At 38.0% G+C, this 23,894-nt stretch overlaps 1 protein-coding gene and 2 long non-coding RNA genes across 3 annotated transcripts in view; 1 reads left to right on the top strand and 2 right to left on the bottom strand.

Annotated features, from left to right (window-relative positions):
• Positions 1 to 1,884: 1,884 nt before the first annotated feature.
• Positions 1,885 to 6,720, top strand: LOC109106213 (protocadherin-8). Its single transcript, XM_019119589.2, has 3 exons — positions 1,885 to 4,469; positions 4,558 to 4,762; positions 5,652 to 6,720. Exons 1-3 carry the CDS (start codon positions 2,031 to 2,033, stop codon positions 5,885 to 5,887), a joined length of 2,880 nt encoding a protein of 959 aa, XP_018975134.2. The 5' UTR covers positions 1,885 to 2,030; the 3' UTR covers positions 5,888 to 6,720.
• Positions 6,721 to 8,382: 1,662 nt separating this feature from the next.
• Positions 8,383 to 23,894, bottom strand: part of LOC122144300 — a 27,933-nt gene continuing 12,421 nt past the window's right edge. The window contains exons 2-3 of the long non-coding RNA XR_006159649.1: positions 8,885 to 8,919; positions 8,383 to 8,464 (exon numbers count right to left, since the gene is read on the bottom strand). This is a non-coding gene — a long non-coding RNA (uncharacterized LOC122144300). The remainder of the gene's footprint in view (positions 8,465 to 8,884; positions 8,920 to 23,894) is intronic.
• The window catches only part of LOC122144280, a 1,413-nt gene continuing 763 nt past the window's right edge, over positions 23,245 to 23,894 (bottom strand). The window contains exon 4 of the long non-coding RNA XR_006159635.1: positions 23,245 to 23,894. This exon is cut by the window's right edge and continues 56 nt beyond it. This is a non-coding gene — a long non-coding RNA (uncharacterized LOC122144280).

Raw genomic sequence — 23,894 nt, 5'->3', positions numbered from 1 at the left:
TATTATTATTATTATTATTATTATTATTAATGTTATTATGGAATATATATTTGGCAGTCAGGGGGGTTCATTCCAAGGACGTACAGATATCGAGAGAAATATATATGTATGTGTGTGTGTGTGTATATATATATATATATATGTATATATATATATATATATATATATATATATCTATATATATATATATATATATATATATATATATATATTCCGGTGAACAGTGAATACCTTCTTGTCTTTTTATAACTGTAAAACTGGACGTTAATATTTGTGATCGTTAATCAATGTTTTAGTTGATACAACATCCCTAATCATGCAAGGGAAATGCGCATGGTTGTGAGCGGGTTATACGAATAAAACACATCGTATAAGCTGCCCTGCAGCAGAATATTGTGCCAGATACTATCAGGTCCCACATGTGAAATGCATGAAGGCCACAACAACATCTGCCACTACAATTAACTAAATTACGTTGATTAAAGAGTATGAATGAGTATGTTATGTACTGAGTGTATGTTATGTTATTTTACTGAAATCTACACAATTGTTATTGAAAGTTTTAGAGATTTACAGTTAATTAATTTAAATTTATTTATTGTTAAGTGATTTACCGATGAACAGTGGGTTATTTGACGCTTATACGTTCTGCCACTGCATAGCAAAATTATCGGTGTATATAGTGAAAAACATGAACAAAAGGGAGAGCTATTAATGCTAATATTTTAAGGCATTTTAAAAATGTAGTTTAGTTGGTTTCAACTGTATATGGTAGCCTACTATCTAACTACAACTGTGACAAATATACTCTATAGGTATTACTGAAAATAATGTAATGTAAAACGCTAAAAGTGTTCCAAATGCAGTCGGTCTTCCAAGCACTTTTATTTTAGCAATGTTCTGGAGTTATACACCCCGTAAACATTATCAGTACAAACATGATCGATTTTAGATTCAGTATTATCTTTAAAACAGATAAGAGGGAAAATATCGCCACAATCATTTCGCATCTTGCATCTCAAGCGCTCATGGTGACAGATGGATACCAACTGATTCTTTGTGGCTCAGTTAAATGGCAAGTGTTGCCCAATGAAGGGGAAAAAACGAGTGAGAAAATCTCTTAAATAGCCTTGAAGATCTCAGTTGCTCTCTAAATGCGTTTTAATGGGGGCTTTAAGTCGGGGGCAATTCATTGGCCAGCTTAATTTAGTCAAAAGAGTGCACATGGCGCTGCCTTATTATGTTTAGCTTAAGCGCAGACCTGAGAACTCCAGGATCTTCATCTCCCTCCGGCTGTCGTTGCAAAATAATACAGACGCTGACGTCGCCAATGGGATACCCCACTAAGCTATTGTATACTTGTGCTAACGAGGGTTTCATATGCCTTTGATATAATCCGACTATAGAAATCCCTTTAAACATCCTGACGCTTCAAATAAATCCTATTTGAAAAGGACTTTCTACACCTGCCACAGCAAGCGAGATCGCAGAGAAAAAAAAAAGCCACAACAGCACTGACATTCACTTTAAACAAGATTTCGCACGTCTGTGAATTTAAAATTGGACTTGTCACCACTGATGTGTGTATGTGTGAGGGAGAAATAAGACAAAAATGATCACCACAATGCTGAGGTTATTTTTAATCCAGTGACATACTACTACTTTGCAATAAATAATAATTCATCTCAGGAATCATGTCTTAATTAAAATCTCTCACCCTCTCCCTTTTCTCTCTTTATGAAGTAAAGAATACTGCACACTGGCATCAAAGTGCCTGCTTTATGGCATTTTCTAACGAGCTTAGACGTCTTTTAAAAGATCTCCTTTTTTCAAAGCAGGGATTGGTCACACTTGATCTCATTTGCATGAAGATGTCTATAAACCACCCAGGCATTGCAGTTTTATCGAACTGAGCGTGGAGCTTGGCATACATGTCAGAGAAACAAAATACATTTTTACTGGACAGCTGTTTGCTGTAAAATATTTAGATAGAAATAGTTACATAGCTTACAGCTGTAAATCTTGACATCATGAGAGGGACTTCTAGCAGTCGAGTTTTGTGGCACTGGTGGACAGTGGTTGTCGCCGTCGTGTCACTTTCTTCTTTGACCACTTTAGCAGCGGGAATGACCATGAAATATCAGATAAATGAAGAGGACGTTCTATCCACTGTCATCGGAAATCTGGCAAAGGACATGTCCCTAAATATCTCAGATGGCTCTAAGACCAACTTCAGAATGATGAAGCAGTTCAATGCATCTTTTATTAGACTCCGAGAAAAAGACGGACAGCTAACAATTGGAGAACGCATAGACAGAGAAAAAATATGTAAGCATACGATCCAGTGTCTCATTTCATTCGACGTTGTGAGTATCTCGAATGAGCAATTTAAATTAATACATATTGAAGTGGAAGTAAAGGACATCAACGACCACGCTCCCGAGTTCCCCAGAAAAGAATCCACTTTAGAAATTTCAGAAAACGCAGCACTCGGCACTAGAATTCCTTTAGATGTTGCAATGGACGAGGACGTGGGTTCGAACTACATTCAGAACTACCAAATATCAGTCAACAGTCACTTTACCATTGATGTGTTGAGCAGAGCTGATGGAATTAAATATGCAGAGTTGGTGCTAATGAAAGAACTAGACAGGGAGACACATGCCTCCTATGTTTTGGAGCTCGTCGCAACTGACGGAGGAAATCCATCAAGGTCCAGCAGCACAAAAATCAATGTCAAAGTAAAAGACTTTAACGACAATAGCCCTGTGTTCGACCGGAACAGTTATTCAGTAGATATACTGGAGGACGCGCAGGTGGGATTATTGCTTGTAGACTTTAACGCGGTTGATCCAGACGAGGGTTTGAATGGGGAAGTTGTGTATGGATTCGGGAATCAGGTGCCCTCAGAAATCCGGCATCGTTTCAGTGTTGACAGAAAATCCGGGCGGTTGACGCTAGATAGCCCGATTGATTTTGAGAGCAAAAAAACCTATGAGTTCGATGTACAGGCATCTGATTTGGGTCCTAATCCGAGCCCATCAATCTGTAAAGTTGTTGTTCATGTGCAGGATGTGAATGACAACGCACCAGAAATCACCATTACCCCCATGACTTCAGTCACCGCGGGAATAGCTTACATCACAGAGGCTGCTGCTAAAGAAAGCTTTGTGGCTCTTGTCACCATCGCGGACAAGGACTCGGGCGCAAACGGAGATATTCATTGTACACTCTATGGGCACAATCACTTCAAACTCCAGCAAGCCTACGAGGACAGCTTTATGATTGTAACGACATCTCCACTTGATAGAGAAATAATTGCAGAGTATAATTTAACGGTTGTAGCCGAAGACCTGGGATCACCTCCGTTCAGAACAATTAAGCAGTATACTATAAGGTTGAGTGATGAGAATGACAACGCCCCTCTGTTCAGTAAACCAGTCTTTGAAGTCTCCTTGATGGAGAACAATGCACCAGGTGCATATATCACAACTGTGGCGGCCAGAGACCTTGACATAGGGCAAAACAGCAAAATTAGCTATAAGCTCTTGGACACCTACATCATAGGCTCTCCAGTGTCAACTTTTGTATCTCTAGATCCAGCTACAGGCTCGCTCTATGCGCTCAGAAGTTTCAACTTTGAGGTCCTCAAACAGCTACAGCTATGTATTCAAGCAAGTGATGGAGGCTGGCCCCAACTCCAAGGCAGTGCAATTATTAATCTAAAAATAGTTGATCAGAATGACAATGCTCCCTCTATCACACAGCCTGCGCTAATTAATAATTCTGCCGAGGTTCTACTGCCCAAAGACGCGCCTTCAGGTTACGTTATAACCCAGGTACATGCTAGGGATGCTGATGAAGGAGTCAACGCAGAATTGTCGTTCAGAATCTCCGAAGGAGTCGCTTCTGTGTTCTCAATTAACAGAGCCACTGGAGAAATTTACCTAAATCATGAACTCAGCTACGAAGTTTACGAGAACTTGAGAATAACAGTAACTGTCAGTGACAACGGGACACCTTCCTTAACCACAGCAGCCGCTATCAATTTCATAATAGCAGGATCTCTCCCCATTGACCGCAATGTATTCAGGAACAAAATAGACCAAGAGACTCAGGAAGGGGATCATTCAATCATTATAATTGTCGTACTGGCGGGGAGTTGCACACTACTACTTTTAGCCATTATTATAATAGCGACTACTTGTAATAAACGAAAGGTGGATAATCGAGGCCACAGCCATTCTGGAAAGGAGGACGATGTTCAGGCGAAGGGAAACCATAGCGACCCACTGATTTCAATTCACAGTGACATCGTTTTTGATATTCGCCCTTACTCAAACAAGACAACTTTTTCTGGCTTGAACCAGAGAGGCAGTGACGTATCCTGCAGGTCTGATGATGGTACGTGTGTCTCTGAAGATAGTCCGTGTGAACACGGGGACAAAAGTCGCAGTGTCAAGTCAGAGGTAATTCCAATGTCTAAAATGTGAATTCTGTAGGCTATTTGATATCATTAAATGTTTTTTTCTCAAATATTGTTCTGTATTTTAACAGGGGTTTTCCAATGTACCTAGTTATGGTAAAGATGCAATGAGACAGATTAAAATTTGGAAAGGCACCTCGTACGCAACTATATCAGCACGAGAGCCTCATAGTGGAAAGGACAGCGGAATTGGAGATAGCGACTTCAATGACAGTGATTCAGATATAAGCGGCGATGGCTTGAGAAAAGACGACCATCAAAACAACGTTCAAACTGGTAGGTCTAAGCATCAGTGACGCCGAAACGTGCATGTTCATATAAAGTGTTCCACATAATGACAAAACTAAATGTAAAACACTAAGCTTATTAATATTAATTAACCATGATACTTTAACCATACTGTTCATAAATCTGTACAGTTGTGCAGACGTGCTTGAGGTTTATGGCCTTGCAGATATTCCATACTTTTGGCCACTCAGGGCAATATTAGACCAGTTTTATGTTTGCTGATATATTTTTAAAATTACCTTTAATATAATAGAAAGTATTCTGGAGATTATGTAAAAGTTTGACATGAAGATATGGTTAGCAATAGTATATACCGAATAAGCAATTAAAAGTAAGTAAAAGTAGAAGTAGTAAATGCCATGTTGAATAGCTTTTACTCTAAATTAATGTAAATTCAGTCTACTGAAATGCCATCTGCGATTTGGAAAGCTCAAAAGAACAAGTGAGGGTAGTTATTTAATAACTGTATCCTGCCTGAATATGCAAATGAAACGTTTGCTTTTGTATATGCATAAAGATTTCTTTACTGCAGGATTTGCTGTTTGATTTCCTCACTGTTCCTCCAATGTTCCATTTTGGATAGGTGTGTTGTGGCTCTTTTGTTGCTGCTATAGGAATTTAGGTCTGTAGATAAGATGCCATTTTTTTCTTAGTGCAGGGCGAAAAATCATCTTTGCAAAAAAATATAAAATCTTAAGAACACAGCAAACACAGTACCCAATACCAGAAATTTGGGTTTATGGAGAGCCAAAAGAGGTACTGCAAAATTTTTTTTTTTCATTTGCTATAAAACCTCTACATTGTCATAATGTCTGTTTTCATAGATAGGCTAAAAGGCTTGTACTTAATAAAAATGATATTCTTTTCCTTTCTAAAGGTCTGTGGGCATGCACAAGTGAGTGTAAGATTTTGGGCCATTCAGACCACTGCTGGAGTCCAGCTGCTTCCAGGATAAACTGCAATTTAGCACATGCATTTGCTAAGACAGGTTCATTTCCACAAGACACTCTCAGGAGGGAAAACTACAACCAAGCCCACATTCCAAAAACAGTGGGATTGCAGAGTGTCTGTGAGAAAGTACTGCACAGAGAATATGACTACATAACCAGTTAATTCACCTCAAAAGGTCAGGATGCATGAAATTGACAATATTACATTCCTAGTGTGTTCACAAACAGCAACACTGACTCAAAAATGAAGTGTTAAGATGAACAAAACCATCCATACTGACAGCTGTTCACAGACAAATTGTTTATTTTATGGATATGTGGAAAGTTTGTTGCTCTTATGCAGATTTTCACACTGTCACACAGAATAATTAATATTATTCTGACCTTGTAGAGAATAATAATTTAAGTGCTTTTTTTGTAAATGCTGAACATATTTTTTTGCAACTGATATTCTTTTTTAAAGATGATTAAAATTATATAGCCTACTTGATTTTAAAATTAGATTTTTTTTTCACAATTCAAAATGGTTGTCAATGAAGTAAACATTTATCTGAATGTGTTTATATATTTATTTGTATAATATGTCTGTAATGTTTGTGTTGCATTTAAATGTCTCATTTTAATTATTAATGAACATTTTTGCAGAAGGGAATTAAATTTGAGTTGAAAATGTGTTAAAACATTAAAAGCTGAATGACTTTTATTTACTACATTTCAAAGACTACTGATTATTTGTAAATAAATAATATTTATAATTGTCTGATCAATCAGTATTTTTAAAGTCCAAAATTGGTCATGCAATTTTGTAATTAGAGATGTAACAGTGTAACAGATGTAACAGTAACAGTGCTTCTTAGCAGGGTGTCTGATATGCCACACGGATTTGAGTGACTTTAATTTGTGCTTTAAAAGTGCAAGTGAGACTTGATACACACTCATACTCTAATGCAAGGATTTCCAAACTTTTTCTTTCCGGGACCCAGTTCGACAAGTATAATACCAAGACCAAAAATACTTAAATAAATATTTATTTATTTACACACACACACACACACACACACTATATATATATATATATATATATATATATATAAGGGATAATCCATGGTCATCCATGGTAATCCATGGTTATTTTTATTATGTCCACTTTTAAAAAAGACAGAGATGAAGTATTACGCTATGATCACGTATACAGGGGTGTTTGCTAGGCCCCTTGTAGGTGGGGGAGAGCTTCAGCTCTTCAGCTATACACGAATTTCGTGATAGCTTCCTCAGTCACCTTTAAAAGGCCGCGCCCGGATGGCACTTCTTCACTTTTCGCATTCCATTCGGTCTTGCGGACAGTCGCGTCCGCACAGCTTTCTATACTCAAACTCTGATGAGCGTGGATTGACGAGCTCTACACATGCACAGTATACCCAGGGGCGTTGCACAAGATCCCGGGCCCTATGCATAGGCAGTCCTTATGGGCCCCCAATAAAATATATTCCACACTTTTCAAGGGCCCTCTCTTCCTTTGGGGGCCCTGGTAATCAGTACTGGGTTTTTACCCCAGTCCGACGCCCCTGAGTATACCACCTACTTGACTACTCCTTCCCAGCCGGCATTTCAACGTTGAAACAACGTCAGGTACCGTGGTTGAATCAGCGTTGAATTACCTTTCGATTTTGCAAATTGGATCAACGTTGATATTGTGACGTTGATTCACCGTTGAAATTACGACATTGATTCACTGTTGAAATCGCGACGCCGTTTCAACCGTTCTTACCTTCATCATGGGTGAATTATGGTCCCGTTCTGTAGACGTTTGGCTTAACGTTGAATTTAGGTGTTGATTTTGAAAAGTGAATCAACGTTGATAAACACGACGTTGTTTCATCACCGTCGTAACCTTGCCACCATGTATAGATACACAACTGTATGTTCAATTAGAGCCTAGTTTGCATTTTAGATCAACACTGTACATTATAAAGGCTATAAAAATCAAATGACTGGCAGCAATGGCTTTTACAATCAACTTCAATAAACAACCACATGCTCAGAATTGTAAAACAGCAGTTTTATTTTGGAAACGTTACTGTATAAAACAGATAGACAAAATTTTAATCCCAAACTTTATTTTGCAGCGTATGTATGGATGTATTGTTTAAAAACACGTAGAAGAACAATTCAAATACAATAATATTTAAAGGTTTTTGTAAAATAATTTGCCATATTTTTGCATATAAATGCATATTTTGTGTGGCACTTGCAAGAGAAACCCTTGTACCTTTATGACTGAAACCAGCTGAGCTTTTATTTTGGTGGAAAACTACAGTTTCTATAAAAAACATATTTAGTAATGTGTCTCATGACAAGAGATGTGTACATTTGTGCAGTGAACATGTGTTGAACAGTTCGAGAATGGAACCGGCAACCAGGGACGCTGTAAGGGCAGGAAGGTTAGGATAATTCCAAGGAACCAGCGTTAGAGGGGGCACCCCGGGGGGGGGGGGGGTGGGGGGGGGCATTTCTAAACGGGAACCCCCCCCCCCGGACTGTGTCTTGCTTTTTTTACCGCAGAGGGAACGCGGAATGTGATTCACCACCGAAGGGTGAACCTCAAAATGTTAGAACCAACAGCCTCGTGCATATAGTGTGTTTGTTGCTGTCAGGTGATCCTTGAAAGAGTCCCAGCCCTAGGTCCTTTCTGATGCCGTCCCCTCCACTCTCTCCCACTTTGTGTGCTTTCTGTACTGTCCTGTATAAACAAAAAAACACCAAATAAATCCTCATAAAATATCAACTTTGATATTGTGAATATATTTAAACTGAAAACTGAATGCAAAAATAAATAATATCACACAATATTGTTCACTTTACAGTTCAATAACAAGTGAAGTTGGAAACAACAAGTGCACAACACTATTCATTAAACACTTATTTAATGTATTCAGATGAAAGTTTACAATATTAACAAATTATTCACAAGTAATGTTTTCAGAGCCCACAGTTACACTGTTTTTAATCAGAGCACTAGAAAGACAGAGTGTAGTAAAACAAGGTAAAATCAAATTAAGTAATTTTTTATTAAACTAAATAAAATCAAAACCTATCACAAAAGTCAATGAATCTCTACCAGAAGTGACAGTTGCAATGCAGCAGCTGAACAATTTCTTACCAATGTTTCAATAAAAAGCTGGATCCTTGATGACTCTACAAGAGGAAAGAAGAAAATGGTTTACTGAAAAGTTCTTAAAAAGCAGGATTCATTTATACCATTTCTTTAAACCAGTGGGTTCTCAAACTTTTTTTTACCAAGTACCACTTCAGAAAATATTTGTCTCTCTAAGTTCCACCATAATGAACATTAAATTTCAGCAGCGTAGTAGTCCCTAACTATTCAGCTACAGCTCTGAGAGTTCAAAATAGAGGCATTTTATCCTAATAAGAATATTTATTGTTGTCAAGCCATTTAACATTGTAAATACACAGTTTGAACATTACACACTGCACTGTGCTTACATACAGGTAAATGAAAAAACGATTAAATTAAAATGTTAAAACCAAAGTACATAACTATTACTGTACTTAAATGTAAAAAACAACACAAAAAAAAACCCCTGTGTAACCACTACAGGGGGGCCTGACACTTTTTGAGAACCACTGCTTTTAAACAATCCTAATTTATTTTTAAATTCATTTTCATTAATTCATTTAATTGTACCGACAGTTGCAATTATATGTTTCAGAAAACACTTTGGAGACTATTATAAGCATATAAGAATAAAACATATATAACAACACACCTAATGCCCCATGGGATTCATATCAGGAAAAATGTGGAAAAATCTCTAAAATACAGACAATAACACAATAATTTCCAGCAACACACACAACAACATCAGATGAGCATCTTAACATCTGAGCATCTGTGATAAAGCAATACAAAAATACACACACAGGTATGTATTTATCTTCTTCAGGTTACATGTCCTTTAAGCTACCCATTTGTAAACTCTGGTACAGCGTGACGCGGTTACGTCAAACGATAACTTACTTTACTATTTTCAAAAGATAATAAAGATAGCGATTTTCTTACCTCAGTTTGCCAGTATGTTTGCAGGACCTCGCAGATCACATCTGACGTCTTCTTGTGTTCACATTACAGTTTTTGTTCTCTCATTGACATGGTCACGACTCAAATTCGCTCAAAAAAAAAAAATAAGTAAAGGGCAAATATAAAATAATTCGGGTCGGACCGACCGAGCAGTTACAGCAGCAGCCTCACAGTCAGCCGCCTCACTCACAGTGTACTGTCAGATAACAGGCCAAAAGATTTACCATTGCTCTTAAGAGTGGCAGTCCTCTACATTGAAGGGAAATCTCAAGCTCAGTGAGTCTTTTGCATAATTGTTGGGAACCGTTGCAACACATGATATTGTTCAGTCACTCCAAATTTTAATGCATTCCACCACCAGACACCATTTGGCTTTCTACAGGTCCGTTTTTAATTATGTTTAGTTAGTTAGATGGAGGTGGTTTATGCCCTTGATCCCTGAGGAAATTTTGAAGCAGTTTTTCTGCTAGCATTGTGCTTGATTATATATTCAATGAATCCAACCTCTTCAATCCTCTGCTAAATTTTTCTGTGGGCATAATTCAATGTTGGCAGTATTCTCAAGCCAAAAAAAACTCTCATCCATGTCACTACCGGAATATTCAAGAACCAATTCTCTGGTCTTCTGCCATTGTATGTTGCTAGCGTGAGTCGACTGCATTGATGTCAGTATTGACAAAGCGACATTTCATAGCTGTCACTATTAATTCTCCAGTCATTGCATTTTTTAGGCCTGGGTTCCCAGATTGGCATAGTGTCCCTGGGATTGTGTGTGCTTCACTGTCTAGCACAGTACTAGGACCAGCTGCGTTAATGTGCACACTTCTCATTTTCCTTTGCACCCTCTGCCGCAGGTGTTTGTATTCTCTTTTTCCTACTTCTGCAGGCATCCAGTTGTGTGGCTTACAGCTGTGTGTTTTCTCTGCAAATGGGTACACACATGTAATTTAAGTCGAAAACCTAAAGATCATTCATTTTGGGGAGCCATCTGGCGATCTTTCATGCCACATTATAATTTGAAAACATCTTGATATATTAATTTATACATTGCTGTGAAATCCTTTTTTCTGGCATGAAAAAGCAATATGCTGTAGAGATTTGAAAACCTTTTTGCAAGACAAATATACCTTCTGAGATGACATCGTGCTAGTCTGTCTGTAGGGCAGGGTCACAGAGAAAGCACAGAAAAAGAGGCATAAAGTGGTGGAAATCACATATCGTTGACATGGGAGAATTTTATTTACATACTTCAAAGGATATAGATGATACTAGATCCATGCCTGAATTGTGACTTACCTACCGGTTTGTGCATTAAAGTGTAATTTCTATAATAATAATAAATTATTATTTATTTATTTAATTAGTTTTTATTTTATTTTGTTTGTTTTGTTTGTATACAGTGTATTTATTTATTTATTGTTTGTTCTGGTTTTGTTATGTAGGCTATAAAGAAAACCAATAAAACTTTTATTTCATGAACATTATAAACATGGACCTTATTTTCACCAAACAAAGCGCTTATTCTGCTATTGTAGGCTCATTTTTTAAATGTAGTCGCAAACTGGGTATTTGCTTGTATCGTCCAGAATAACTCTTAGGGTCGGGCCCCTCTGGAAAGCGGGAGTTTCGCGCAAAGTTACAAGAACTGCCGGCACCTACATTCACAGCGAAAATGGGTCTCGCGCCCTACAGTGCTACTACTCAACCGCCGCGCTGACTAATCGCGATTTGAAGGGTGCGCGCGCTTAAGCCTCTGAGAAGGAGCCGTTTTTTCAAATACAGTATAACTTCCAATATTGATCAAATTTTGCATTCAAAGTTATTTTGAACAGTACTCCCAACATGTTAACCAGGACAGATGGTGTCGGTGGCCCTAACAATGATGAGCTTTATCTGAAAAGGAGGAAGCTACTCATTTAGAGCCAAATGACGTCACGTAAACATAAGTATTGAATACATACACAATCGTACTCCTATAAAACGGCGTTACGAGGTGCGGCGAGTGGTATAAAGTTAAAGAAAAAGACGGTAAAAGCTTTGGTCTTAGTAAATGGGGTACACCCCAGTACTAAAACTGTGTGAGAAAAGAAGCCTCAATCTTGTTACTACACCTCAAGTGATATTAAATTTCTTGTGGAAACGGCCGTTTGTACCATGAGAAACAAAGCGCGCAAAGCTACTGTCCTTAATAGGTTCATATTAGTATTTACGACATTATTATCATGTCTAACCATATTAATATGTCATTTTGTTTTGTGTTTTTAATTTTTATAGAATCACATACCAATGGTTAATTAAAAGACATTTACCTCAGAGAAACTGACCAGTTTGGGATGTCCAGTTGGGATGATATCACCCCAGTTGGGGATGTCCACGGAGTGAGTGAGGTGTGATTACGCTGTGTGTGAGCTTATAACCCACTTCCGAGATTTTAGAATGTGTCTTAAACAGTTAGGTGTTTAAACGTTGTTTTATTTTATATAGTATTAATGATATATTGCGTTATAATACTAATAATTACGTTTATATTGGGAAGGGATAATGTGAAAAATATAAAGAAAATAATAAAGAAAAGTATAGCCCTTTCCCGTCTCTAAGGTTTGAAATCCTGGCGTCCATAGCAACGCTTTGTTTTTCATGGCACGGTACTAGCGGCTGTTAACAGAAGAATAGACCGCATCTACAGTAGAATTAACCAAGCCATGTATACAGTTTACATGATATAAGATAATATATAATAGAGATTATAATAATATCATAATTATTATTATAGTACATTAGAAATAAAATAAATATAAACGAAAAAAAAAAAACAAAAAAAAAACTGGTTCCCAGTTTCTGGGCACCCAAAATTAACTATATGACTTGGAGGTATATCGTCGTGTGGTGAGGTTGTCCTATATGAGTATTATAATACCAAATTATAACCTACCATTAATGCACATACTTTGCGTTATATTGAAGTATTGTTTTCAAAGAATAATTGTTGTGAGCATAAGGTCGTATGAGTTCTACTAAATCATTCTATTATATAATTATAATGTAGTATTATGTTTAAAAAATTATTTAAAATGTTGAAGTCAAAGAAACCAATATTCATATTTCCCGGTTTGTAAAATTTTTTGTGATTTTATTCGTCGATGCTACCTAACATTTCGTTTATGAAAAATCGTTCATGATTGATATAATAGATTTAAACGTATTACCTGTTTTTTTTTTCCCCCCCCCTTCGTCGCAATTGCAGAACCTGACTCATCCACGTGATTTTTTCCTTTCGATGGTAAAAAAACAAAAAATGTCTTCCCCCCAGAATAAGTTCATCTTGTGGTGTGATGCTTTGTGGCCAGCAACATTGAGTTTGTGACATTTTTGAAATCGCCATTAACTTTGTCCACTTTATCCATAGCAGGCTGCTTTCCTGGAATCTCTCAAGCGGTTTTTTGTTTGTGTGTGTTTTTGTTTATATTTATATACATGGATTTTATTTATTTATTTTATTTTTTTTTTTTTGTTAATTAGCTTCATTACCTAATAGATATTTCATTATACAACCATACAAAAAGTAGTCAAAACACATCTAACGAACAAAAGTTTTGATTATTTATTTATACACAGTACAGTGCTGTATTTTAAATCTAACGAAATGCATATGCATCTTTATATAATAGTCAGTACATACACAAAGCTTCAAACTTCATATTCATAGCAGATATAACCTTTAAACCAGTCCTTTTTGTGGTGGTTTTATTTTTCACAAAAAGCGACAACGTTTTTCTTGATATTGTGAATTTTTACTAAATAATTAGCTTGAATAATTTCTTATGCTGCTGTTATGACCATAAATGAGTATTTTAAGTGTGTTACACTGTTGACAGGAAAAATTTCAAGAGATTGCATGGGCGCTTCCATGCCCTCAGTGCGCGCAGCGCTCCCCACTGCCTCCGCACATAAAGGAAGGACAATGTGAGGTATAGCCATCACCAGGCAGCAGTGTGCTCACATTTGAAGCTGGGTCGGCATCTCTCCCTTCTGAATACAAACGAGTCAGTCACCGGGGTGTGGCAGTGCCTCACCAAATTCAGTTTTAAGATTTGTAGAGAAATGTACAGTATTAATAGACATTTTATAGAAATAATAAATGGTAATAGTATCACCGATTCTGCACAATCGGTACGTATTTTTAGACTAGATCAAGTCGTAAAGTGCACCTTGATAAATTCAACATTTTAACGCAACCTTCAGCCGTAGTCTAGGAACAGTGTTGAGTTCCACAAACTCCACAATTTTCCAAGGTAAAGCTGGGTGAAAATTGAACTTGCATCCCTTATGACTCGCTATGTTTACGTTTGCCTTGATCTATGAATTGTATTGTGTTTGTATGTCTTTTGTTTGAATAAGGGATTTAGTGGAACACATCAAGGTTTTTAGATTTGTAAGTAAAGTCAATTTTTTTAATTTGAAGTAAAAATATCAAATCCACCCCCAGAATTAGGAACCTAATAAGTGGCTAGCATGTAAGTGTTATTTATTTTATTTTTACTACTTTATCGTTATTCTTTATATTTTCATGAATATTAGATGTAACATTTCATACTATTTGCTGTCTTAATTTTGTCATATTTGTATACGTTGTTTGTGGACCATATAATAACCGTATGAACTTTCCCCTAAAGGCCCACATTGGGAACGTTATTATATGACCAACCAAAACATGTGCTATAACGTCTGGTAACGTCCCACTGTCCTCTTTGTAACAGTTGTTGTGTGATCCATACAATAACCCTTATCGAACGTCCCCCTAAAGTAATAACGGAACGGTAGGAATGACCAACAAGACAACGCTAGAAACGTTCTGTTTAACGCCCGAAATTTCCTTTGTAACTTTGCTATGCCATGAAAATACCCCAATAGAACGTCCCCCTAAAAGTCATATAATGAACCTTGAACTGCAGACTTCATAACCAAAAGAGGAGCGTTCCATGACACGTCCCTAATGTTCTGTAAAGGTTCGGAACTTTCGTTACCTTTAGAAAACTTTTAGGGAACGTTGCACAAGGTCGCGAGAACGTCCCCTCCTACGTGGGTTCAAATAATAATTTACAAAGAAGTATTAATATACTTTTGTTGTTGTTGTTGTTGTTGTTGCTTTAAGAACTGTATTGGTTATTAAATAGCCTTTGAAATGAGTTATAATTGGTTTTTTGAATAACTTAAAGTGAATTATGTTTGGTTAGTAAATATTTTTTGTTTCATAATGTAGGCTAATACAAAATAAACAATTTATGTACATTTCATGTTATTACAAATGCCTGCAAAGGGAGCCAAAGAGTAATGGACTACTTGCATGTAGACTCGTGACGTACTTCCGCTTTGAAGTAATAGGGCTCGCCAAGGGTGTAACTTTGGTTTGAGAAGTGGGGGGGACACAAAATGGGGAAAAATGTTTTCGATTTGAATCCCATTTCCTCCATTTTACATACAGTTAGGACTATGGTGATACAAACCAGGAAATAATTAAGTTTGTTTATAATGATAAATTCTGCCAGACTGCAAATGAGCTTCGGGTTAGCATGGTTGGGTTCAGCATCCTGCCTGCCTACCTGCACTTCTTCATGCCACATTTAATTAAATTATAAAAAAAGATGTTAAAAAAAGAGTAAAAAAAAAAATATAAAAAAACTTAGATATATGAAAAAAAAAAAAAAAAAAAAATAAAAAATATATGTAAAAAATAAAAAATTTAGTTACCTTTAAAAAAAATTTAGGAACGTTGCACACGGGTCGCGGAAATCCCCTAAAAGTTGTTCAAATAAGAATTTACAAATAATATTAAAAAAAATTTTTTGTTTAAATAAAAAAAATTTAAAAAAATACAAGAACAGCCCTAATAAGCCATCAATACCTGTAAAAAATGCCTTAAAAAAAAAAAATATAAAAATTAACGCGGCAATAATGACTGTTACAATAACATATGTTAGGTACTTATGTAGCTAATACAAAATAAACAATTTATGTACATTACAGGTTATTACAATGCCTGCAAAGGGAGCCAAAGAGTGAATGGAACTACTTGCCTGTCGACTCGTGACGTACTTACGCTTTTGATGTAAGAGGGGCTCGCCTAAGGGGTCGTAACTATTGGGTTGGAAACGTGGGGGGGGACACAAAATGGGGGGAAAATGTTTTCGATTTGAATCCCATTTCCTTCATTTGGACATGATGCGTTAGGGACTATAGGTGAGACAAAAATCCATAGCGAAATAAATAAGATTGTTTATGAAGGACAAATTCTGCTGCACTGCCAATGAGTTCGGGTTAGCATGGTTGGGGTCAGCATCCTGCCTGCCTACCTGCACTTCTTCTCGCCTGCGGGTGTTCCCTGTATCACACCTATGAAAATATGATAAATGTGCTAGCCCTGTTTCTGAAATTACATACTAAAATTAATTACCTGACCCTTTACACAGCACATACCTGCAAACTCTGAGCTACTTCTCCCTGTACTCACCCCCACTGTCTTGACGCAAGCTGTCACCTCATCCGTTGCTCTGTCATGACAGCATGGCATATCAAAAAAATAACCAAAAGTTAATCACCAACTGACACTATATGTCCAACAGTCAACAGAAAAATAATATAAGAGGTCCTGATCCCTGTGTCTCCTCCCAACCACACAAGTGAGCAGGTAAAATACTATGCAACACACCCATGTGCATTAGGTGACCATGTTAAAAAATATTATAAATCAAAATTCTGCTCCAACATGGCAAAATTGGCCTCCTACACGAAGAACATTTCATCTGATCAATATACTAAGAGTTGTGCACACGTGTACACACACACTTTTATCCGTACACATCTTCCTTTCAGACTACGTGACTATTTTTTTGCACACACAATCCCCCACCCACTCAGAAACAGGTCACCTGGGGGCTTTCATATTAATATATGAGAGGCATAAGCCTAAAAACGTGAACCTTCCATGCTTGCCTACTGCTTTTCCTTATTCGCACCGCTCTCTTGTTCTGAAAAGCACTGTATGCCAAGAGCTTCCACCTTCTCTGTGCTCTGAGTGTATGAAACTACATGACAAAGTCTGGAGTTTATGATCATAGTGGGTCGCGCACTAGCCCAGAAAAGCTTACTCTGGATTCTGGGTATTCGCAATGAACCTGGTCAGAGGAAGCATTACTACTTCATGCGGAGCTGATTTAGTGTGCTTGTATAGCAACGCGCACCCACTGTCATGTGAGTTCATGAGTATAAGTGTAATAAGGAGTAAAATCCAACACCCCTGACTCTGCGGGTGTCTCCTGTAGAACAATGATTTAAACTTTACAGACGAGACTGGGCTGATGTGTAAAAACTATACTCAGGCTCACCACATAACCATAACACTATATAAAATATAGGCTAACTCAGGGTTAGCTCGACATTAAGCCCTTTCTTTGAACAAGTAAACAATCAATTTTACAAATTAACTGCAATTTTAAAGGAACAAATATTGTAAGGGAACAACAATAGCTCAAGTTTTAGAAAAACCTTTAGTATTAAGACTTATTTTATTTCACGATCTGAGTATAATGAGTTTGACGAGGCCTAATAAAAGCAGCCAGAGTATGCTTGTCATACCATTGCTGGACATAAAAGAAAAACGCGCTGTTTAAGGTGGACACCGAATGTGCTAGGTCACATTAAATGTTTAGGTTAAGATAGCTAACGGTCTGAAGGTGACCTAGCAACCAGTGCATGTTAACGGTTAGTCTCAGCAACAAGGTGTATACCAAAGACTGTAAAAAAATAAGTAGACAGACATTTTGGAGTACCCTGAACATGAGATAATTTACTGAATTCAACCAACTCAACAATCGTCATTATCTTTTAATTCATCCATGAAGACATTTAAAGCTCATCTGTTGCTGGCGTTTATCAGGACTGACTGCGATACCGGCTGTCTACAGTAGAACTTTCAGTGGCGCTTACACTATTTAGAAGTGTGCACGAGACGTCCCCCTGCCTGTACGCGTACGCGGACGCGCGCATCGCACAACAGACAGGCAGGATGTTTCTGTTTTGCTCGGTCCTGCTCCTCCGTGACGATGACGGCGCGCGGTGTCAAAAAAATAATAACAAACTAATTTGAAAGTGGGGGGGGACACGAACGGGATTTTGAAAAGTGGGGGGGGGCATGTCCCCCTGTCCCCATAGGAAATTACGCCCGTGCATGTCCCCCTGTTCCGGTTTGTTCGGCCATAAGTATTTTACGGCGTTTTGGAGAAAATGTTCAGAAAAAAGTGTGTTTATAGATTTCAAACAGGAAGGTCAATACAGCATACACTGTTGTGTTCCGCTGTGTACATCTTCTGCAAAGTTCAACAGAACTTTTAAGTTTTCACAGTTTGCCCTGCAGATAATGGACCTTAGAAAAGCGGTGGCTTGTGAACATACACCGAGACGATTTTTTGTCCTACCAGCAATTCTAAGGTGTAGTGCTCAAGCACCAACCTGTCATCAGCTTATTCTTTCATTAGCACCAACTCTGCATATTTTAATTCCATCAGCTCTCTGCTCAACACATCAATGGCTTAAAGTGACTGTTGACTGATATTTGGTAGTTCTGAATGTAGTTCGAGACCACGTCCTCGTCCATTGCCCAACATCTAAAGGAATTCTAGTGCGAGTGCTGCGTTTTCTGAAAATTTCGCTGGTTTTCGGCAACGATGTATGTTAAATACTGTCGTGTATGCACACTCACTAAACAAAGAGTGACAGCTTTTCTAGTGGTAATGAGCACTCTTTGCAAGCTTTCTAGTCTATGATCCATTTAAAATGTAGAACTTTGTTTTTCAGCCACACAGACAGTGCAAAGTTTCGGAATGGCATCTGCATATTTATGTGGGATTCACTCTCGAAGTAGCAGTGATTGACACAATGATGACCCAAAGCAATAGACGGGAGAAAATATGTGAAAAGGGGCATTAAGACTAGAGCACCCTCACTCATTTTAGAAGCACCACTCAGTGATTATTTCTGGAACCTGGATTATAACGGCTTTTATTGCAAAACTATGTACAAAAAACAACAAAATACAATGCACTTGATAAAACAATTGAATAAGATGCATATTTATAAGTTAAGCACTTAACTAAAATAATTTAGGCTATTAATAAAATAAATAACTAAAGAAGGCTGACTATAATCAGCTTGCTTCCATTTAATGAGATAAGCCTACTCCTCATCTGAATAGAAAAAAAAGCGCTTCTAGTCTTCAGTGATGCAAGAACGTTTGAGCATTACACGTAATCTCTGAGCAAAAGCAGAAGCCAATTCAAGAAGAGAAGAACAATGTTCTTTGAATATAATTCTAGAATTAGACACACTGGCTCATGAAAACCCTATGCGAACATATGAACACAATGACTGAACACTTTATGATAACATATATAATAGATTCAACAGCTCTTTTCTTTAATCAGATTACTTACAGCAATGAAGCTGCCATTACATAAAATAAATTTACTTTACTTACTAGGTAAAAAGATAGATTCTGAAGCACAAGATGTCCTCGAGTTGTTCACAGTACTGAATCAGAAATCCTCCTGCCACCAAGATGCCGTGCATGCACAGAGAGGACCTCAATTTGAATCAAATATTTTCTAGATTGACTTTAATTTACATAGGCTTGTTTCGAAACAAAAGGAAACATCAAAAGACTTATTTTTTAGTAAAATAAAAAACTTAATAAAATGTAGCACCGAATTAGCTAAAGTTTTGCTGTATTTAAGTATGGCCAAATTAATTTTTTGTATTTTTTTTTTTCAATACATCAGGTCAGTTAATACAGTCCCATGGCGGGTAGTCAATTTTTTTGTAGCAAGCTGCTTACTAAATGCCCCTCCTGGCAAACACCCGATTGTTTTGTGGTGGAATGTTCAAATGCAGGATGCAGCGGTTTTAGACGCAGTTCACTTCACATGCAGTGCAGAATTGGCTGATCTGTACGGATCAGGAAATGAAACTCCAGTCCAACATTGATCGTCAAAGCTGGGCCAATTTAAACATGAAATAGAGGGTGACCCACCCTTGACAATAAGTGGTGAGCAAAGCAGTTTCATTCCGCGCTGCTTAGCTGCAGCGAGAGTCACAAGTGGAGCGACCTTGATGGAGGTTTGTAAGCTGATAGTGTACTGACAATGCATTGGCAGTTTGATGAACACTTCCTTGATATGAGCAGTGAAGGCGTCTAATGAATGCTTGACAGGTGCATCCAATTCCCATAAGGTTTTCCCCACTGTAGAGCTCTGCCTGACCACGAGAGATGATATATGCGATTTGGACCACTCTGTGGGAAATTCAATGCGCTCCATCTCAAAAAACAATTCACACTGCAAAAGGAATCCTCTGCAATACTCTGCCAGGCCAGAGTTAAGTCCACGACAAAGTTTTTATTGCATGAGTGGGGGAACATTTACTGTTCATGACGGTACATGCCTGGGCAAGAAAACTGTTTTTGTGCTTGGCTGTCCTGGATAGTGGCTCTGAAGCGACGGCCAGATGGCAAAAGTTAAAAAAGTGGATAACTTGGGTGGAGGGTCAAGGGTGATTTACTGAGCGCTGATTCCTCACTCTGGATGTAACAGTTCTGAAAAGAGGTGGGCCGGGGAACACCAATAAACCAATAATCCTTTCAGTCAAGTACCAAAAACACAGTTCCTGTCGTCTTCTGATGTCTGATTTTGTAGCTGAAACCAAACCAGACAGTATTGGGAATGCACAGGACACGACGTCGAATGACGGCTGAGTAGAATGTTCAGCTGATGCTCCTGTGTGAACAGGGTAACTCCTAGACTGGAAGAAGGAGAAGTATTAACCTTTGTTGGGCCACCTTTTTCACAATGAGTCAATGTGCTTGCTCCCACTTCAGGTCCTGAGAAGATGGTGGTTTCCAGGAACTGGAATGACTCCACTGTGCAGTCACAGTGCAAGGTTCATGATGGTGAGTGGGGGAGTGCAGGGGGGTTTCTTCTGAAAGTCCACAATCATCTCCACTGTTCTGAGAGTGTTCAGCTCCAGGTTGTTAAGACTGACACCAGACAGCCAGCGCTCAACATCTTGTCTGTAAGCAGACTCGTCGCCGTCCTGAAATGAGGCCGATGACTGTAGTGTCGTCTGCGCAGAACAGAGAGCTGGGTCAGTTTGATCTGGAGGGCTGTTGGGATGATGGTGGTTGAAAGCCGAACTAAAGTCCACAAACAGGATCCTCACATAAGTCCCTGTTTTGTCCAGATGTTGCAGGATGAAGTGCAATCCCTTGTTGATTGCATCATCCATGGACCTGTTTGCTCGGTAAGCAAACTGCAGGGGGTCCAGTAAGGGTCCAGTGATGTCCTTCAGATAAGCCAGAACCAGTTTTTCAAATGACTTCATGACGACAGACGTTAGAGCCACAGGTCTGTAGTCGTTAAGTCCTGTTATCTTGGGTTTCTTCGGAACGGGGATGATGGTGGAGCGTTTGAAGCAGGACGGCACTTCACACAACTCCAGAGATCTGTTGAAGATCTGTGAAAAGATGAGGGCCAATTGGTCAGCACAGGTTCTCAGACAGGCTGGTGTGTAACACCATCTGGGCCTGGTGCTTTTCTTCTTTTGTTCTTCCTGAAGACCTGGCGCACATCGTTTTCACTAATTTGAAGAGCAGGAGTGGGGGAGAGGGGTATTGATGGAGGTGTTAACGGTTGTGTAGAGAGATGATCAGAATGGGTGTGGGGTGTTTCAAATCTACAATAAAACTCATTCAGGTCGTTGGCAAGTCATTGATTAGCCTCAGTGCAGGGGGATGGTGTCTTGTAGTTGGTAATGGCTCTCAGTCCTTTCCATACTGAAGTTGAGTCATTGGAAGTAAACTGGTCTTCCAACTTTTTAGAGTAGGTCCTTTTAGCCACTCTAATCTCTTTGTTCAGTGTGTTTCTGGCCTGATTATACAAGACTCTGTCCCCATTTCTGTAGGCATCCTCTTTGGCCTGACGAAGATGTCTGAGTAACCTTAACTTTAAATGTAACTTTAATTACATTAAATGATTAACACTAAACAGTAGAAAATCAGTCCAGTCTTCCCAGCTGTAAATGTTATTGGCTGTTAAAGTCTTCTGTTGCTTATAATAAATTGACATGTTATCACATAAGCAGTTTTCAGAATGCTCTCAGTTACATGTAGATGCATATTGTATGCATTAGTGAGTGTTGTGATGATAGGATGTTGCTTTAAGACGGCGAGTAGCTATGAGACTGTGGGAAAAATGAGAGTATACGCACTACAAAAAAAACTAGACTACACCACTGCATGTTCTGACTTGAAGAGTAGCATATGTTGATGTCTATGGTTGCTGTGTTCTTTGGAGAGCACCAATTACATCCTCCATGACGATCGCTGCCAGGCCCGGTTCTACAGGGGTGCTAGAAGGTGCTAAGCACCCTCAAACTAAATCAAAAGCACTCTCAGTTAAATCTGTATTAATGGCATTTTATTGCATATATGGCAAACTATCCACTGCGTTATGGTTTGCACTTAGGAGATTGATTTCTGTTTCAACGTGTTTTTGCAGCGTTGAGCAATGTAGCCAATCACAGACATTGGCTATCTGTTGATTTCTTGAATCAGAGGTGTTTTAGAATCCACTCACTGCTCAAATTGCTGGAGTTTTTTTTCAGGTATTGTGTTCAGCATAAATCATCTTACTACATGGGCATTGATTATGCGAGGGAGGTGTCCCCCCACTTTTTTTTAGCACGTAAAGTCGTTCCCCGCTCTTTTTCAGGCAAATACGCTAAACACTCATGCAGTGTGTGTTTCATTCATACTCAAAGCCGGAGGGGGCTCTCGCACAGAAAGTCACACAAGGAAATTCCTTATATGGACAAAAGCGTCCAGCTGTCACTGTATGAAAACAGTTGTTTTCACAGAAAAACTGAATTTTGGAAACATAAAGACATTAAACATACGATTGCGACAATATATGGTCTATTTGTGTTTTTCAAGTCATCTCCAGGAGGTAATAAATAAAGTATATGAACAATGCTGTGCTAATTGACATAGCATTTATTACAGTATAGAAACTATTCTGCCTTATTACGTGATAAAAAGGTGTTTGTAGTAAATAAACAAATCATTATTTGTTATTGTCCAGCAGTTATAGATTTCTAAGACAATTAAAAGCTAGAAATTAGAGAAAAATTTAAGTTGCCTATACACTACCAGTCAAAAGTTTTTGAACAGTAAGCTTGTTAATGTTTTTTTACAGAAGTCTGTTCTGTTTACCAACCCTGCATTTATTTGATCCAAAGGACAGCAAAACAGTAGCATACACAAAAGATTGTTAAAACTGACTGAATGATAAAAATGTAGCCTACAATTTCCAACCTGATAACAGGTAATATCAGACACTTACACCTTATGATTTTTATTACTCAATTTTTAGAACTTTTAGAAGATTTAAATCAATTCACTTCAGAGAAATGTAATACAATTTAGTGAGATTATTGCTTTATACAAAACACCTGCTAGTGGGTTATGGATGAAAACAACATGACTTGTCTTACCCCTTATCCCCTTTTCTTGTTTAACTGAAGTGAATCACACTCTCATAAGTACATCGTTTATTGTAATATTTATACTAAGAAAAAAATTTAAATAAACAAATTCTAAGTAACACGGTGTAATGGGGGACTGAGATGAGAAATGTGTGGATCCATGTGCAAAGCTTAATTCCAAAATATATTTAAAACAGGCAAGGGTCAGACAATGGCAAACAGGTATTTCAAGGAACAGACAGAAGAGTAATCCGATAAACAGGCGTAGTTCGATAAACAGGCCTAGGTCGATCAATGGCAAACATAATCCAAAGGTTGAGGCAAGTTAGTAATCCATAGACAGTTAATAAATCCAAGCAAGGTACGAACAAAATCCAGACGACAAGACGAGAGAGAAATCCAAGCTGCTATCTTACACAATTTTTTTTCAAAACTGTGCTTAACTGTTTACAAGCAGATCTCTTAGAAGATCTCGTTAATTCTT

Source organism: Cyprinus carpio, chromosome A1, assembly GCF_018340385.1.
Source record: "Cyprinus carpio isolate SPL01 chromosome A1, ASM1834038v1, whole genome shotgun sequence".
Taxonomy (NCBI): Eukaryota; Metazoa; Chordata; class Actinopteri; order Cypriniformes; family Cyprinidae; genus Cyprinus; species Cyprinus carpio.
This window is presented reverse-complemented; position numbering and strand designations above follow the sequence as displayed.

Excerpts from the sequence above, each read along its gene's own strand:
- LOC109106213 (XM_019119589.2), top strand. The coding sequence starts at position 2,031 with ATGAGAGGGACTTCTAGCAGTCGAGTTTTGTGGCACTGGTGGACAGTG. Across the intron at positions 4,470-4,557 it reads GTCGCAGTGTCAAGTCAGAG|GGGTTTTCCAATGTACCTAG; the intron begins GTAATTCCAATG and ends GTATTTTAACAG. Across the intron at positions 4,763-5,651 it reads TCAAAACAACGTTCAAACTG|GTCTGTGGGCATGCACAAGT; the intron begins GTAGGTCTAAGC and ends TCCTTTCTAAAG.